The 16611-nt window shown below is 49.5% G+C and overlaps 2 protein-coding genes across 2 annotated transcripts; one reads left to right on the top strand and one right to left on the bottom strand.

Moving 5' to 3' along the window:
• Positions 1–956: 956 nt before the first annotated feature.
• Positions 957–4378, bottom strand: MARS2 (methionyl-tRNA synthetase 2, mitochondrial). The gene is made up of 3 exons (XM_042886468.1): positions 4159–4378; positions 3399–3733; positions 957–2553 (listed from the first exon to the last, which is right to left on the bottom strand). Exons 1-3 carry the CDS (start codon positions 4361–4363, stop codon positions 1375–1377), a joined length of 1719 nt encoding a protein of 572 aa, XP_042742402.1. The 5' UTR covers positions 4364–4378; the 3' UTR covers positions 957–1374.
• A 144-nt stretch (positions 4379–4522) lies between these two features.
• AIFM1 (apoptosis inducing factor mitochondria associated 1) lies at positions 4523–16308 on the top strand. The gene is made up of 16 exons (XM_042886453.1): positions 4523–4615; positions 6100–6227; positions 6810–6903; positions 7475–7587; positions 7716–7846; positions 8892–8982; positions 9685–9769; positions 10713–10789; positions 11697–11805; positions 11954–12061; positions 12150–12238; positions 12318–12458; positions 12997–13139; positions 14755–14879; positions 15492–15688; positions 16093–16308. The coding sequence occupies exons 1-16, from the start codon at positions 4531–4533 to the stop codon at positions 16162–16164; spliced, it is 1788 nt and encodes a 595-aa protein (XP_042742387.1). The 5' UTR covers positions 4523–4530; the 3' UTR covers positions 16165–16308.
• The last annotated feature ends 303 nt before the right edge of the window (positions 16309–16611 follow it).

Here is a 16611-nt window from a genome sequence, read left to right as displayed (position 1 = left end):
TGCAAGTGTCAGCTGAGCGAGGCCACCCACCTGACCAGCACACCACTCTGTCTCATCGCACTGCTCCACTCTAAACAACTCTAATGCAGAAGAGATCCTCCCCATCAAGGCTACATCAGCTGATCTGAGGGTTTGGCTCATCAAGGAAGCTCAGCTGATGGACTCAGCGCATCCACTTGGGCTAAACCCCAGAGGTGTTACCAGGACAGTTTCGAACCACCCCCAGTTGCTTCTGTCTCAGCATAGCTAAAAAAACCTCCAGAGCAAAGTCAAAGGGACACAAGGACGTTGGATGCGAGTTGCTGCTCACCCCTGTGCGTGAGCTCCAAGGGGAAAATCCCTTCTTTGGGGACAGCTGGATCCCCTCAGACACTCAGCCTGAACGTGAGCCTGCTCTGAGCAACTGCAGCTACTGGAAATGCTCACCGCAGCTCCGTAAGTAAAGGCACCACTCCCTGAATGAGAGCACAACCAAATAAACAATCTTATTTGCCCACAGCCTTACGGTTGTTTGTTTTCAAGTGGAAGGTTTCTTTCTACCTGTCAGCTGCAAACTCCTCTCCCACAGGAGCTCTGACACCGTTGCCATGTGCATCCCAGCTTGTCTGTCTCCACGCGGTCTGATGGAGGCACGGTCCCAGCACTGGGAACACAGCAGTGGCCAAAACACCCACCTCAGCCACAGGCAGAGGTGAGCTGCTACATTTCTGATTCTGTGACTTCCCAGCAATTCCTCTTTGTCATGGTATTACATCAGTTTCAAGCCTGCTCTTCTGCTTTTCCTACTCCACGTTCACTCCAACCACTGTTGCTTGCCCCAGATGCTTTGTTTTCTCAGGTAGTGATGGGAGGGATTCCCAGAGCAAGCAAGCTGGGGGACCTGACCTACTCCTCACATCAGCAAATGCAAAGTAAAGAGGCCAGGATGGAAGATGCAAGTAGTATGACAAGAGGGCTTCAAGGCTGTGTAGGAAGAGTGCCATGTTTTACATGGATAGATATTTTGCTTCAGCCCCTTTATGTTATTAAAGCAAATTGGAAAACAAAGTAGCAATATTCAGACCTTAGACTGCACCTTCAGTTCATTCTCTGCTACCAGCTAAGCTGCAGAGCTGTTCCTCCAAGGATGTTACCCAGATGCTTTCCTAGCTCTCTGGCTTGAGCACACAACCAATCTGTCTGCCTGCTCTCCAATTAGGGCAGACACCTCTGCCAATCTCCAAGGCAGGACTGGACAGCACAGCCCAGACCTGCTCAGTCCCATCTCATCCACTTCATACCACCACCAAGAGATGGGAGGAACACACTCTGATAAAAACGATGTCTCCTAGGAGTTCCTGGAGGCTTTTATTTACAGAAGCTATTTGTCAGACACTAAAGCCTCCTCTTCTCTATCTGATGCTGACTTGATTTCTCTAGTCTGGGAAACAAGATGCCAGTGTCAGGTCCAAGCTGTCTCCCTTCAAAGGGACATGGCTTCCCACTGTAGCGTGGCAGAAATGTCAAACTTGAGATCTCTCTCTCTTCTGGCTCAACAGCCAGCCTGGAAAGCAACTTGTCTGCAGTGCATGGGATCACTGGCTGCAGGAGAGTCCCATAGACCCGCAGACATTCCAGAGTGACATGGATGATGGTGTCAAGCCAGAGCTTCTCTGCGGGGTCTTTTCTGTCAAGTTTCCAAGGCCTGTGCCTCTGGAAGAAACCGTTGGTCTGCCTTACACACAGGGCAATGCATTCTAAAGCCTTGTAGATCTGGAAATCTTCAAAATAACCAGCTACCTGCAGAGGCAGAGAAGCCACAGCCACCACAAACTCATAGTCCTCAGCAGCAGCCCTACCCAGGGCTTCTGGCTCCCTGTAATCCACAACCTTAGGAAAACAAGTCTCTGAGAAACACGGGTAAGTGTTGCTGGGGTTAATGCCAGGGGCTGTTGACCGATTCAGAAGTCCCCCAAGTGCATCTGCCAGTTCTGAATTCACAACCTTAACGACCTTCTCGTCATAATAGTCACAATCCCTCTCGGGAACACCCTGCCTTAGCAGGAAGTACCGAAATCCATCTACTGTGTATCGTTCATTACAAGCAAAGGGATCAATCACATTGCCCAGGCTTTTGGACATCTTCTGCCCACGGACAGTCCAGTGGGAGTGCACAAATATTCGCTCAGGAGGGGACAGCCCAGCTGCCATCAGCAGCGCCGGCCAGTAGACAGCATGAAATTTGAGGATGTCCTTGCCCACCACATGGTGTGCAGCGGGCCACCACTCACCGTGCGTCTCAGGGTAGCCCAGAACACTCAAATAATTCACTAAGGCATCTACCCACACGTAAATAGTTTGCGTTGAGTCACTGGGGACAGGGATACCCCACTGCAACCGGCTTCTCTCACGTGAGATGGACAAATCTGGCAAGTCCTCTCCCAGCCAGCAAAGCACACGCTGGTAGAAAGGCTCGGGGGAAATGGCACGTGGGTTGTCACGGAGCCACTTCTGCAGCGGGTCCTGGAATGCAGACAGCTTGAACATGTAATTCTCCTCTTTGGTCCAGTGCACCTGAGAACACAGGAGAGAAAAAAAAATTGAGCTCAAATGCTTGTGAATGGTTTCACAGTTTGCACACAGGATACTCGGTTCGAGTTCCTCTGGAACTGTTTCTCTTCACCATCAACTCAACAATTTCAATGAAACAACTTGTTTCAACAACTTGCAATCAGGGTTCCGAAGCCTGCTGCCTCTGTTTTAGATCTAAGGCTGCTTTCTTTGCCATAAAACTCATCTTTTCCCTCAACCACTTTGTGTGCTTTATCAAGATACACTATTTTACAGCCTTTCTCCTTCTACGTGAGCCAACACTTGTATATTTCAGTCTTCAACATATACCAAAGGAGATTAATCTCTGCTTAGCTTTGAAGTATGATTATCTGCTACAGTTGAGTTAAATCATGCAACCCCTGACACTGTATAAGAAAAACAGTGGTAGGGACACATTAGGTCAGGTACCCACACTCCTGATTCCAATGCTATTCAATGGTGAGACTAGCAACAAACAGCTCACTCATGAACAGCGTTACTCTTCTTTCATCCAACTCCTTTCATCAGCACTTTAAAACACTGTTTCCAAGCCAACAGCCCATTCTGCAGCAGCAGAATCCGTTCCATGCCACAAGGCTGAAATCTGCACCTGACCCCTGGGGTTTGGGATCCCATTAGCAGCTCTCTCCCATATAACCAAACACAGCTGTGAGACATAGAGAATCCGCTTTGAAATCATTGCAAGTCTCAGCTGACTCAGCTGAAACACTACACAGACAGTATTTTCTTTTTAGAACAAAATAACAGGTGTGCAGCACTCATACAGGACAGCCGAAACTTGGTCAGCAAAACAGGGGTGCTGTTACCTCATGGCCAGACTCCGCAGACACCTTGTGTGTGCAGCCCTGGGCATCCACCCGCTCCGTGAGCTGACTTTCAGGCAGGAAGCCCTCCTCTGCCGTGCAGTACCACCCCTCATAGGTCCCCTTGTAGAGAGCCCCGCGCTCCTGCAGGGCAGACCAGAAGTGACACACAGCTTGGCAGTGACGGGGCTCACTGGTACGAATGAAGTCAGTGAAGGAGATGGCTGCCTGGGTGAAGGCCTGGTGGAACAGTGCTGAGATCCGTGCACAGAGTTCTGGGGGTGAGGTTCCTGCTGCAGCTGCGGCCTGTTGGATCTTCAGCCCGTGCTCATCAGTCCCTGAAAAGCCAGAGATGGTCACAGGAAGGGGATGTGGAACCATGCTGGGACACTGGGCCTGGGGAAACAGGGACAGCCCAGGGACACGAGGGCTGGGTGTCAGCCCCAGGAATCACCAAGGCTGGAGAAGACCTCTAAGGTCTCCAAATCCAATCCCAACCCATTTCCCCCCCACTGACCATGTCCCTCAGTGGAACATCCCCACGCTTCTGGAACACCTCCGGGTTTGTTGACCCCCTCACCTCCTTGTGCAGCTGTGCCGCTGCATCATCTCTCTTTCTTAGAATCATTTTTTTCCCTGTATCCAACCTGAACTTGAAGAGAAGCCCCGGACACAGGGACAGCCACCACAGCCCGCGGGGCCCGGGGCCAGGCCCGACAGAAGCCGAGGACAGACGGCGCAGGACCCGCGCTCTCACACTCACCTGTGGAAAGGCGGCTTGGCCCGGCGCCCCGGAGGCCGCGTTGGCGATGCAGCGCGTCGGCCAACAGAGCAGAGTAGAGGTGCCCGATGTGAGGCGGCCCGTTAGCGTAGAAGATTGGCGTGGAGAGCAGCAGGCGGCGACCGGGCCCAGCGGTAGAAGCAGCGCGGCGGAACGGCCGCGGGAGGCGGAGAGGAGGCCGCAGCATAGCGGCGGCGGAACCATAGAGACGACGGCGCAGAGCGGCCGCGCGCGAGCGCGGATGGGAGGAAGGCGAGGGACGCGGCAGCCAATGAGAAGCCGGCTTGCGAGCTGCCGCGCGTGCGCCGTGGGGGCGACGGGGGCGGCGCGAGGTCGGGCCGGGAGCGGCGCGCGATGAGCGGCGCCATGTCGTGCTGCCGCCTGGCCGCCGCCGCGCTGCGTCCCCTCAGCTCCGTGCAACGCGGCCGATCCGCCGCAGGTGAGTGGGGACGGGGCGGGCCCGGCTCTGCGAGGGCATCCCCGCACCTCCCTGCGTCCGGGGGGATGTCGGGCACGGGCCCGGTCCGCTGTGAACGGAGCGCAACGAGGGCGCGTTCTGCAGAGCAACCGCAGCGCGTCCTCACGCAGTCTGACCGCCGTTCTGCTTGGAAACGGGCGGCGCTGGGCTGCGGCACGACTGAGCTGCGGGAAGGTGAACACCGCGCAGTGCCGAAGGAGACGTGCGCTCGTCCTGCTTGCGGTTTGCTCGCGGCTGGCTTCGTCTGAGCCGGCAGCCCCGCCGCTCCCTGGCTTTGGGATGGCCGCGCTGCCCGCTGAACCCTTTGCTTTCCATAACGTGCATCAGCGGAGCCTCCTCCGCTGGCAGGGACTCTTTGCAGCCGTAAGCACGGCTGCCGGTTGCCCCGTGCGGGTGTTGGAGCCCTGGGGCGGGGCGGGGAGCGCTCCTGCGTCTTCCCTGTGGCCATTCTTGTTAATTTCTTTAATTACGTTTTGATCTTGCGTGCATATTTGGTACCCGCAGCAGGCTCGAAGCCATTTGTTTTGGCAGAGTAATTCACTGCAGTCGCTCAGATGTGGTATGCTGGGCTATGCAAACGAGCAGCTTATTTACTCAGCTTAAGAAACGATTTGCTCTCTAAATTTCAAAGCATGCCTTTGTATTGCCAGTCTTGGTGTTCTTGTCTAAGAAGCCGTATGGCTGGGTCACCCTGTTGCAGTGCTGGAATGTTCCCATGCAGATGAGCAGACAAGGCTCTCCGTGCTCTGCCTGGGGGCAGAGGCTTCTGGTTTTGCCCTTGTGGGTTTTCTCAGCATTAGAAGATGTGTGAGCAGAAGGGCAGCTGGCAGAGCAGGAGCTCTCCTGTCAGACCTTGGGGAAGCAGCTCTGACCTGTCATTCAAAATATTCATTTCTGAACATGAAAAGCTTCTTTGTGAAGTAGAACTGCTCTGTAATGGTTGGGCACCCGTTGCAATTGGCAGTCAACATGTAGCTGGTGAGAAAGTTGTGCTGAAGCTTAAGGGCCAGAAGCCATGGGGAGGAGTGACCTGATGCTAAAATCTTTGTTTGCTTTTAGTTTATATCTCCCTCACTGTCTACTGAAAAGCTTGGTAGAAAAAAAAATATTTGATACTATTAATAAAGAAAACATTATATATTAAATAGTCTCTTGAGAGAATTGCATGTTCCCAGTGCCTCCTTTCCCTGCCCCAGTCCACACTGGAAAGTAAAAGGTCAAGCTCAAATGAACCATTAACTTTGAATATAGAAGGTGGCATAAATAATTAAGAGGTTAGTAGTCTGGGTTGCAAAATGTTGGTGTCTGCCCCTCTAAGCAGTGGGGTTCCCTTTGCTTTTTCAGTTCACTGAAACCTTGTCCTCCTCTCAGGCTCTGTGTAATTGGGGGTCCTTCATACTCAGCACTTCTCCCTTTGTTCTCTCACTGCTTGTCTTCCCCTACAGTTTTGCAGTGCCATCACCTGAGATACCCTTCGAGAACACTGACATCTTCAGGTGTTCCTGGCAAAGCTGGCAGCAACCTACTGCTGTACTTAATTGTGGGAGGAACAGTCACTGGGGCAGGAGTTTATGTAAGATGCTTAAATAAACGTGCTTTTACTGGGGAAAGGGTGGAGGGAGGGTACCATCTTTACCTTAATTATTTTTGGTAATGAGTTCTAGCTTTCTGCTGTTCCTGACACTGCTTCTGTCCGTCTCAGTCCTTTTTCATGCTCTGCATTAAATTCCTTAATTCTTCTTTGCATCTCTTTATAATGTTATAAAATACTTGACCGTGGGTAAAACGCACAACGTCTAGGGAATAAAAGAGATGTCAGCTCCTCAAGGTAATTCACTTCTGTTCAGTCAATGGTTCTGCAGCCCAAGGACCAGATGTATGCAGAAAGCTTCATTGCTTGCTCGTGGAAAGCAGTCAGCCTGCTGAGTCCCACCCTGTCATAAGTAGAACAGGTAGCTGTAAGAGGAGTGCACTCAAAACTGTGTGTACACCCACAGGTGCTTTTTAAACTCAGGTATATCTGGGTTTGTTTGCTTTAATTGAAAGCAGATGCATTTTCTGAGCGAGTTGGGTAGACAGAAGCTTATGGGGAATAGAAGCAGAATGATGCCTTGATGCTGTAACACATACAAGGTGTCTTCTTGTCTGTCTCCAGGTATACAAAACATTGAGGGAAAACAAGGAGAGATTCACCAGCCGTGTCACAACAGTAACAACACGGTCCCAAGAAAAGGAATCGTCTGCTTCTGGTGGGTATTTGCCTGCAGTTCTGGGTTTGGAGCTGTTTTGCATGAGCTGCTAACTTGAGGCATGCAAAGCAAATAGAATGGAGCCTGCCTGAAAACACAGTGGTAAAGGAAGGAGAGGCCCTGCTTAGGGCTGTCACCTTCTCCCAGCCTGGCAAAGGAGCAGTGCAGTTCCCAGCACCAAATCCTCAGTGCTGTGCCATGTCCTGTTCCATTTAAGGAGTATCATAGAGGGAGAAATGAGGACAAAGTAGCAAAGCTCTTGATAATTTCTTGCAGCCTGTATGTGGACCACAGGTCACTCACTGAAGGTCACAGGAGCATGCAGGTCTAACTCAGAGAAACCAAATTTGTTGAACTATGTGGCACTATGAGTTGTGCAGGAAGCAGGCCTCAAGAGAAGTAGGTTCTTAGGAAATACAGGGAGACAGAAGGGAAGGGAGGAGAATATTTGGAGTGCTCTCTGCCAAAGGAGGTGTGTATGTGGAAAAAGCTCTGGTGACACACAGTTCTTTGCATGTGGACAGTTTTCCATGCTGTATTTGCAGTCAACTGTCTGATCTGTTTCCTGCAGCTCAAGGAGCTCACCCTGAGGTCCCATCTCATGTTCCTTTCCTGCTCATTGGTGGAGGAACTGCTGCTTTTGCTGCTGCCCGATCCATTCGGGCTCGTGACCCCGGTGCCCGGGTAAGGGACACCCTGTTCTAGAGAAGATTCACCTGGATGGCTGAGTACATTCTTGCTTTGCCTATGTAATGCTATGATGTTTGTCAGCATTAGCGTAGCTGATGTGTGTGGTGACTGCTTGTCTAAAGGTACTGATTGTGTCTGAAGATCCTGCACTGCCCTACATGCGTCCTCCTCTCTCCAAAGAGCTGTGGTTTTCTGATGATCCTCACGTAACAGAGACTCTGCGGTTCAAACAGTGGAATGGCAAAGAAAGGAGGTACGTGTCGCTTGGGCAGTACTGACAAAGAAGAGAGCGTGTGGAAAAGCTTATGATGATCAGAGTATTGTGAGGGAGCCACTGGGGAGCTGTGAAGCGTTCAGAAGGCAGTTTGTGGACACGGAGTAGTGCTGTGCTTGTGATGAAGGCCCTGCGTGTGTATCCATGTGCACTGTTGGCTGACTGATCCAAAAAGGAACAGAGCATTGTGTGCTGTAGGCAGAATTTGTGTTGTTTGCAGCAGGCCAGATGACTGCTTTGTGGAGCCCAAAAGGCTGCAGAGCTGTGGAGTGTGGCTTTGCAGAGATGTTGCAGACTTGTCAGTTAAGCAACAAAGATCAGGCTGAAAGGTGTGACAGTTGCCAAGAAGAGTGCAGCTTAGTATGAGTTAACTCAGTATTAAATTGAGACTTGTGATTCCCTTAAATGTATGTCATGCTATAATGTGATGGCAGCTATAGTAATAATAGCAGAGTGGCAAAATCTTTCACCAAAGAAAATGAGGATAAGCCCAAGTGCAGCAGTGTGGAAAGAAAGGAAAAAAACCTGCTTACCTTTAGAAGGCCTCCAGTATGCAGGGATCTCCAGCACAATGGCCTCACCTCCACTGCCAACCCTTAAATAAGGTCTGGGAAGAGGTGGATCCTGGCTCCATCCCTTCCATCACTCAGTGCATTGCATGCACCTGGGCTGGCCCTGCCTTCCCACCAGGTGCTCCATCACTGCTTCAAGCTGTGAGACAGCATTTTTGCTACAGTATGCCAGTAACAGGAGAAATCTTGTGCAATAAGTTAACAGTAGAGGTGAGCATAGAGCCTTGCAGTTCAGAACAGAGCTCCTGGAACCTTGGATCCCAATGGAGATCCCTCTGATGTTTGTGGTCTTTGATTAAAACACTGGAATTTAACAGCGTGCAGCCACGAGTTCTTTGCTATTTCTGAAGTTTGTTATGGTTGCACAGAGTTGCTTTCATGTCATTGGTAGTTTCTGTATAGCTGGTATCAAAGAGTAACTGGAAGACATCTGCTAATTGATCTTTCCCCAGTATATATTTCCAGCCACCATCGTTCTATGTGCACGCTCGTGATTTGCCTTTTGTAGAAAATGGTGGAGTAGCAGTTCTCAGTGGCAAGAAGGTGAGTACTGCATCACCAGCTGTCAATCTAATGTCATACAGTTCTTCCCAAGCAGAGCCCGTGTCTGAGCTGAAAATAAACAGCTGTAGATGGTGTTGTGGAGGTTGGCTGAGGAGAAGAATGTGGAAAATTTTCAGAAACGTGTATACAGTGAATCAGGGACTATCCTAATATTAAGGACAGCATGTGTGGAGCTTGAAAGCAGGAGAAGCTGTGAGGAGTAGTAGCTAAAGGTAAGAGGACAGTTTGTGCATGGGATAAGAGTACGTAGAGCTTAGAGACTGTGTGGCAAAATGAGAACTGAGCTGCACATGAGTTGGAAGGTGAGTAGAATGTCATCTAAGTAATGGATGACAGCACAAGTAGGAGCAGAGTAGAGGCAGCAGAAAGGTGGAAAGCAGTTTGTGGCTTCCTCAGTTCTCTGCATCTTGCTAAAATAAAGAACTTAGTCTTCTTACTGCTGGATTGTTTCTCAGATTCATATCCTGGGATGATCAGTCTAACCTGTCATTGCTACCAAAAGAAACTCTGAACTCCTATTTTCAGTTCCCCCCTCCACTGAAAAATTACAGAGCAATTCAACGGTGTGAAAACGTTGCTCCCAAGTATCCTTCTCTATTTGGTAGTCTGTGCCATCTGCCTCAAGTAGATGTGCCTACAGTGAGTGGAAGCCCGAGTTCCCCTGCTTGTATGTTTTTGCAGGTTGTGCACATGGATGTGAGAGGCAACACTGTGAAACTCAATGATGGTACCCAGATATCCTATGATAAATGCCTAATTGCAACTGGTAAGACTTTTGTTTCTATCTCCTGTTCTTCATATTGTGTCAGGCTTTTGATTTCAGGGGCATCAACTGGCAAACTTCTGCCACGTGGCAGAGCGCTCACACGAAGGGCAGTGATGCAGGCAAAGGTGGCATTGGGTTTTTCCACTTGCTTTATGTAAGCCAGCTTCTCTGGGATGTTCAAAGTTTTACTCTGTCAGAATCAGCAGGGAAGGAGGAAAAGGTGACTGCCCTAACAGCTGGGTAAAGGCACTGCTCTACAGTCAGGTGCTTTAAAACCCTGCCTTCAGCAGTTGCAAGAAGAACACCCAGCTCTTACCTTGTTGTGTATTCTCAATGAATACAAAGATGTTATAATTACGAAATAAACAGGAGAGTTTGGCAAAGCAGATTAAAATAACAAAAAGAGAATAGAAAACTTACCTGCATCCTGGGCTCACTGCAGAATTCCAGAAGAGGGACCTCCAGAAGAGATCCTTTCCTCCTGGCAGTCAGCCCTTAAATGGGGTCTAGGAGAGATGCAGCCAGGAGAATTGCCTTCTCCAAGGAGAATTGCCTTCACCTGTGCTCCCAGGGCTCTGCTCAGTTGTTCAATCTGAGGCTCAGACTGTGACTCAGCAGCTCCCACACACCTGGGCAGAGCACTGCTTCAGCATCTGGCCCTACATCCTTGCGTGGTTAATATGGAACTGACTTTCTGCAGTCAGTGGAGCAGGGTGTATGGCATCGGGTTGTTTGTGGGGGAGTTAAACTGCAGAGTTAAAACTTTCTGCTTGCACAGAAAGTCTTCCGTGGTGAAAACCAGAGGGCAACGGGCAATAGAGCATATTGGAACAGCTTTAAAAGCACAGTCCAGATGGGTGATAGCTCATTGCTGACATGGCCAGCAGTCATTAGTATTTCTCTCTCCCTGTCTTCCCTCCCCTCCCTCCCACCCTGTCCTCAGGTGGCTCCCCGAGGAACCTGCCTGCCATCGAAAGGGCAGGAAAGGATGTGCAGCAACAGCTGACGCTGTTCCGAAAGGTAAATCTACAGGCACTGGGCCGAAGTCTTCAGAGACACTGCCAGCATTTTCAACTTGTTAGCTCTCTGCTTTGGGTCCAGCACAGCCTTGCCTCAGCTACCAGCTCCCCTCAGCTGGTAACCAGGGATCCTTTTGCTGCTTATTCTTTTCCCTGAGCAGGTGAACGGCGTGAAGTCTGACGTCGCTCTCCCCCTCAGCCTGAGATATTCCTGTCCTACACTGAAGTTCTAGCTGAGTGTTTGTGTTAGCTCTTGGATTAGCTTCAGTAGTTTGCTGATACTCTGATGTCCACGTCTTCTTCGTGGCATTTCTTCACCTTCATCCTGTGCCTTAGGGGAAAGTGGATGAAAGAACTGAAGTTTGTTGGTGGACTCCCAGTTCACTTTGAAGAGAAGCTTTTTGTTGACAGGCTCCACGTTTCTTGAAATTGTGGGGTTTACAACAAACAGGGAGTTTCTTCCTTAGTCTGGGAATGAATCAAGAATAAAGAGCCCTGTGGAAATGTTCTGCCCTGCACTGGACTTGCCCCGGTCTGCTCACTGTTAGGTCTGCTGGGATCTGTTCAGCTGTGTGAGGGATGTGTAAAAGACACGTAATGGGAGACAGGGTGTTCCTGTAGTACTGTGTGTACTGTAGATCGTTTGCATCTGGAAACTTCATTGCAATTTCCTTCTTGACATGTGGGAGAAAATGCTGAGATTGTGCAAGATTTTCCCTGTCAGCAAACATCAGGAAGCCAGAGGGTTTGGTTTTTCTTTCCTTTTTCTTTCTGTGCAGTAGAGGAAGAGAAGGAAGGAGAAACATGTCTCCCATTCTAAGGAAAGAGTTACTCTTATTTCAAAGGGAGAAAGTGCAGAATCTTCCCACTGCCATTCCTGTTTGAAATGAGAATAAATCTTCTTTCAGATTGAGGACTTCAGAAATCTGGAGAAGATTTCAAGACAAGTCAAGTCCATCACAATTATTGGTGGTGGTTTTCTTGGCAGTGAGCTGGCCTGTGCTCTGGGTAGAAGAGGTAAGTGTGCTCCAGCAGGCAGCTTGCTTCAGCTGGCAGCTTTACAGAAGCAGCAGGCATTGAATGCAATCAGCCTGACATCACACACCGTTTTTTTTCAGTCCACATCTGGATTTTTGCACAGATTTGCTCTTTCCTTTCCTTTCAGCACAAACCAGAAACCTGGAGGTGATTCAGCTGTTTCCAGAGAACGGCAATATGGGCAAAGTCTTGCCTGAATATCTGAGCAACTGGACCACAGAGAAAGTCAGAAGAGGTGAAGCTGTGCTCCAGTCTCCTCCTCCTGCTTCAACTGAAGCCCTCCTGACCCCGTGCAAGCAGTTACATTTCCTTTTTGTTTCCAGAGGGCGTTAATGTTATGCCTAATGCTGTGGTCAAGTCTGTCTCTGTCTCTGGAAATCGACTGGTGATTAAACTGAAAGATGGCCGAAAGGTGAAGCTGAATGCAGGGGGTGAGAATGTTTGCAGGGCCACTGAGAGAAACAGAGTAATTGTTGCAAATTATCCCACAGGTGGAGACCGACCACATTGTGGCTGCGGTTGGGCTGGAGCCTAACGTGGAATTAGCAAAGTCTGCTGGTCTGGAGGTGGATTCTGACTTTGGAGGGTTCAGGGTGAATGCAGAGCTGCAGGCACGCTCCAATATCTGGGTGGTGAGTACCTGTGAAGGGGTTTTCTTCCAGCTGCTTTGACCAACGCAGTCAAAGAGCCTGGAATCCTGGGGGCTGGCATACCTAAATTAGGTGAATGGTGTAAAGTAATGAGCCCAGGTGCTGTGCCTTGGAGCCTGTCCATGCACTACAGCACGCCTTGGTACTGTGGTAACGACTGCACTCCTTTATCTGTGCTCCCTAAGAGAACCTGGGGTAACTTAAAGGTAGTGTGGGTTGCTGTGTTGTGTCAGAGCCCTTTTGGTGGGGAGCTGAGACTGATTCCTCTGGAAAAAAAAAAACAAACAAACCAAGCACATACCTGATGCTGCCTTAATTTTCTGCAGCTCAGTGAAAGATGTTGAGAAGATAGAGCTGGAATAGCCTGGGAAATGGAAGAAGGTGTGAAGGAGAGGGGGCTGGCAGAACAACTCACTTCCTTGTCTCAGTCATCTTTGTCCCAGTGCCTCTTCTCTTTTGTGTGTTAATTTGGGCTTTTGATGTCTGTGTTCAGTCATCACTGAATGAATTTCTCTTTAAGGCTGGGGATGCTGCTTGCTTCTATGATATCAAACTAGGTAGAAGACGTGTAGAGCACCACGATCACGCTGTTGTGAGTGGCAGACTAGCTGGAGAGAACATGACGGGAGCTGCAAAGCCCTACTGGCATCAGTCTATGTTCTGGTAATGCTGAGTGCTTGTAAAGCTGCTTATTTGACCATGCTGTTAGGAGCTCTGACAAGATATACCTTGTAAAGCTTCCTGTTTTCAGGCTGCAATGAATGCAAAGCAAATACCTGTGCAGCTTATTTGCAGAGTCTCAGGGAACTGGAGCACACGTGAGCTTTCACTGCCCTGCCTTCTCTAAGCTATTCTTTGCCCCTGCAGAATCCAGTTTCTCCCCAATTGTGTATAATTGCAAGAAGCAAAGAAATAGCTGCCCCTTTCTTCAAGCAGGTTGATCTGCACCCTGAACTTCACAACTTCTGTTAGAATTATTGGGAACTCCCCAGCACAATCTGTTGGTTTCAGTTCTGGTGAACCTTTGCTGATTAGCTCCACTGGTGCCTTGGTAGCAACACAGCAGTGTACCCAGGCCTGTTTTTGAAAGCATTTGTAAGGAATGAAGAAAACAAAGCATTTTCTTTTAAATTCTTTAAAAAGAGGGCAAAAATTGGTCAGAATGCACCAGAAGTAGAGCGAGCACAAGTTTAAATGTGGGAAAAGAGCTTTTGCTCCTTGGGGAAGAACCCCTCCAAAAAGAATCCCTTACGACTCCTCATCACGTGTCTGAACTCTGGGTCTGTGCCACATGGGCTCTGCACACAGAGCATTTATTACTCAGCTGTTGAATGAGGATACTGAAGCACCTTTTGACTGTGTGTTTTCCTGGGAGGTGCTCTGTGAGACTGGGGGCTGTGAGCTGCAGCCTCAAGTGTGGCTGGCAGGTGTGAAGTGAAAGCCTGCCAGCCTTTGCTGGCTCAGATGTCCTGTTCCTGTGCTAAAAAGCTGCCAAACAGCAGGAAATCCTTAAACGTTTTTCCCAGTGCTCAGAATTCCTGCAGAGCTCCATGGTTCTAACTCAGAAGGACGAGGCATTTGGATAACCCATGGATGTACCAATGTTATAATTAAGAAATACACAGGAAAGTCAGGCTAAACAGGTCATCACACTAAAGAAGAACAGATGGAAAGCTTACCTTAGGGCTCACTGAGAAGACTCCAAGAGGAGCAATCTCCAGCAGAGATCCTTCCCCCCTGGCAGTCAGCTCTTAAATGGGGTCTAGGAGAGGTGCAGCCAGGCTCCATCCCTTCCAGTAGCACAGAATGCCTTCACCTGTGCTCCCAGGGCTGACTCAGTGCTCAATCCAAGGTTCAGGCCGTGATTCAGCAGCTCCCACACACCCTCTGATCAGGTGGCCTCATCTGGAACCCAGAGAAGCACTTGCTTCTGCCCCAGCTCTGCAAGTTTCATTGGCACTCACTGAACAGCACAGAAGATTTCTGCCACTTCCCACTAATTGTGTACCTACTGGTTGTGTCCTGGTGCCCCTATCTGGGTCCTGAGCTTAGGTGTGTAACTTCCTAAAGGGTGAAGGTGCACACAGCTCATGGAAGCAGCCTGGCTTCCTTCAAGGAGAAATCTGACACGTTTTGAGTTCCCCGTTGGTTAAACTGGTTGCTTCTGTGATGGATGCACTGTCCTGATTCCTCCTTACGCAACGCTGTCAGGAGGATTTGGGTTTGCTGCGTGTTTGCGATGCTGTTCCTACAGATGAGCTTTGTTGTTAATTCCTAGGAGCGATCTGGGTCCTGATGTGGGCTATGAAGCAATCGGCCTCGTCGACAGTACCTTGCCTACAGTCGGGGTCTTTGCTAAAGCAACAGCAAAAGACACACCAAAATCTGCAACAGAGCAGTCAGGTGGGTTCCTGGCCTTCCTTGGGAGCTGTGTGCCTGCATGGAGGCTTTTGTGGCCGGCTCTGTGCGGCCGCAGGGAGGATCTGGTCTCACCTGTGTGCTCTATTCTAGACCAAGCTTTCAATGCTGGTTTTGATGTTAAAATGTGGTTAAAAACATAATGTTTCACTGGGGCAAAATGCAGTTTATTTACCATATTAAGAGGGGAGGTTTAGATGAGGTACAAGGAGGAAACTCTTTCCTTGGGGGGTGATGAGGTACTGGCACAGCTTGTCCAGAGAAGTTATGTGTGCCCCATCCCTGGAGGTGCCCAGGGCCGGGTTGGATGGCCGTTCCCATGGTGTGGGGTTGGAAGCAGTTGATCTTTGAAGGTCTCTTTGAACCCAAACCATCCTGTGATTCTGTGGTGTGCTTGGCTGTGGAAGCTGGAAGCTGTCAGAGTTGTGCTTTGTGTTAGGGTTGCTTCTTTATTGTGTTACAGAAGCTTTTGCTGGACACAAAGAAAGCACACCTAAATCTTTTACAGAAGCCATCTGCCTGTCCTGCTTTCCCCAGCACAGAGAGCTCCTCCTTTTTTCTGCACTGGATGTTTGATGTCTCCCATCTTTGCCTTAGGGACAGGTATTCGATCAGAAAGCGAAACAGAAGCAGAAGCCTCAGAAGTTCCCATTTCTCCAAGCTCTTCACCAACGCCTCAAGTTCCAAAAGAAGGAGAAGATTATGGCAAAGGGGTCATTTTCTACCTCAGGGATAAAGTGGTGGTGGGAATTGTGTTATGGAACATCTTCAACAGGATGCCTATTGCTCGAAAGGTCAGTAGAGGACGAGTATGCTGAAGCAGGGGGCTGTGGCATTCAGCTTGCTTAGATCCAGCACTTTCTTGTGGAAAAATCAATCTATCAGTAGATAATGAGGATACATAAAGGCAGATGTTGTTCTAGCATGAAATTACCAGCATGATGAATGAGAGGAGAGCAGTGGATATTGTCTTTCTGGACTGGATTACGACTTATGACACTGGACCTCTCCTCACAAACAAACTGATGCAGCCGGGGCTGGGTGAGCAGGGAGGTGCACTGCAAAGTGGCTGAAGGGCCAAGCCAGAGGGTGGGGATCAGAGATGCAAAGCCTGCTTGGCAGGGGACCCCAGGGTCAGTGCATCCCACCGTATTGTGTATAGGACATACGAGTTTGAATGCACGATTCCTTCTTTCAGATCATCAAAGATGGGGAGGAGCATGCTGATCTCAATGAAGTAGCAAAGCTTTTCAACATCCACGAAGACTAAACTCCAGGATCACTGCAATAGGAGGAGTGAGTAGGGCTGTGTTTGTCCCTTCCGTTTGGAGAGCTTGCTTTGAGCACTTGTGAATATTTCCCATCACCCAGAATTCTAATATTTCACCAATAAAATCAGACTCTTCTAAGTTAAGTGCCTCCTTCCTGCACTTGTTGCATTGCTGGTTTTGAAAGGGCAGCCTGTGGCGTGCTGCTGCTGGTAGTTTTTCCCTCTTATCAACACCAGAGAAGCCTGCAGAGGTGTTGTTTTCTCACAGCACTGTGTGGCTGGTGAGCTTTCTGTCCTGACTGGGTGGAGGGCTGTGCTCGTGGTAACAAATTCTGCCCTGATGGGATGAAATAGTCCTTGGAGCAGCTAAGTTACAACCTGCTACACTAAGGCTGCCTGAAGACCCTCCAGCTCACTTCCCCTCCTTCTGTCTGTGATTTGAGTCAG

Source organism: Lagopus leucura, unplaced genomic scaffold (genome assembly GCF_019238085.1).
Source record: "Lagopus leucura isolate 7727_CA_CO unplaced genomic scaffold, USGS_WTPT01 Super-Scaffold_100057, whole genome shotgun sequence".
NCBI lineage: Eukaryota > Metazoa > Chordata > Aves > Galliformes > Phasianidae > Lagopus > Lagopus leucura.
This window is presented reverse-complemented; position numbering and strand designations above follow the sequence as displayed.

Bases quoted from the DNA above. Each gene is read 5' to 3' on its own strand.
- MARS2 (XM_042886468.1), bottom strand. From the start codon at position 4,363: ATGCTGCGGCCTCCTCTCCGCCTCCCGCGGCCGTTCCGCCGCGCTGCT. The intron at 3,734-4,158 runs GTGAGTGTGAGA...CTGGCTTTTCAG, and splicing joins GCCAAGCCGCCTTTCCACAG to GGACTGATGAGCACGGGCTG. The intron at 2,554-3,398 runs GTAACAGCACCC...CTGTGTTCTCAG, and splicing joins CTGCGGAGTCTGGCCATGAG to GTGCACTGGACCAAAGAGGA.
- AIFM1 (XM_042886453.1), top strand. From the start codon at position 4,531: ATGAGCGGCGCCATGTCGTGCTGCCGCCTGGCCGCCGCCGCGCTGCGT. The intron at 4,616-6,099 runs GTGAGTGGGGAC...CTTCCCCTACAG, and splicing joins ACGCGGCCGATCCGCCGCAG to TTTTGCAGTGCCATCACCTG. The intron at 12,459-12,996 runs GTGAGTACCTGT...TTTCTCTTTAAG, and splicing joins CACGCTCCAATATCTGGGTG to GCTGGGGATGCTGCTTGCTT.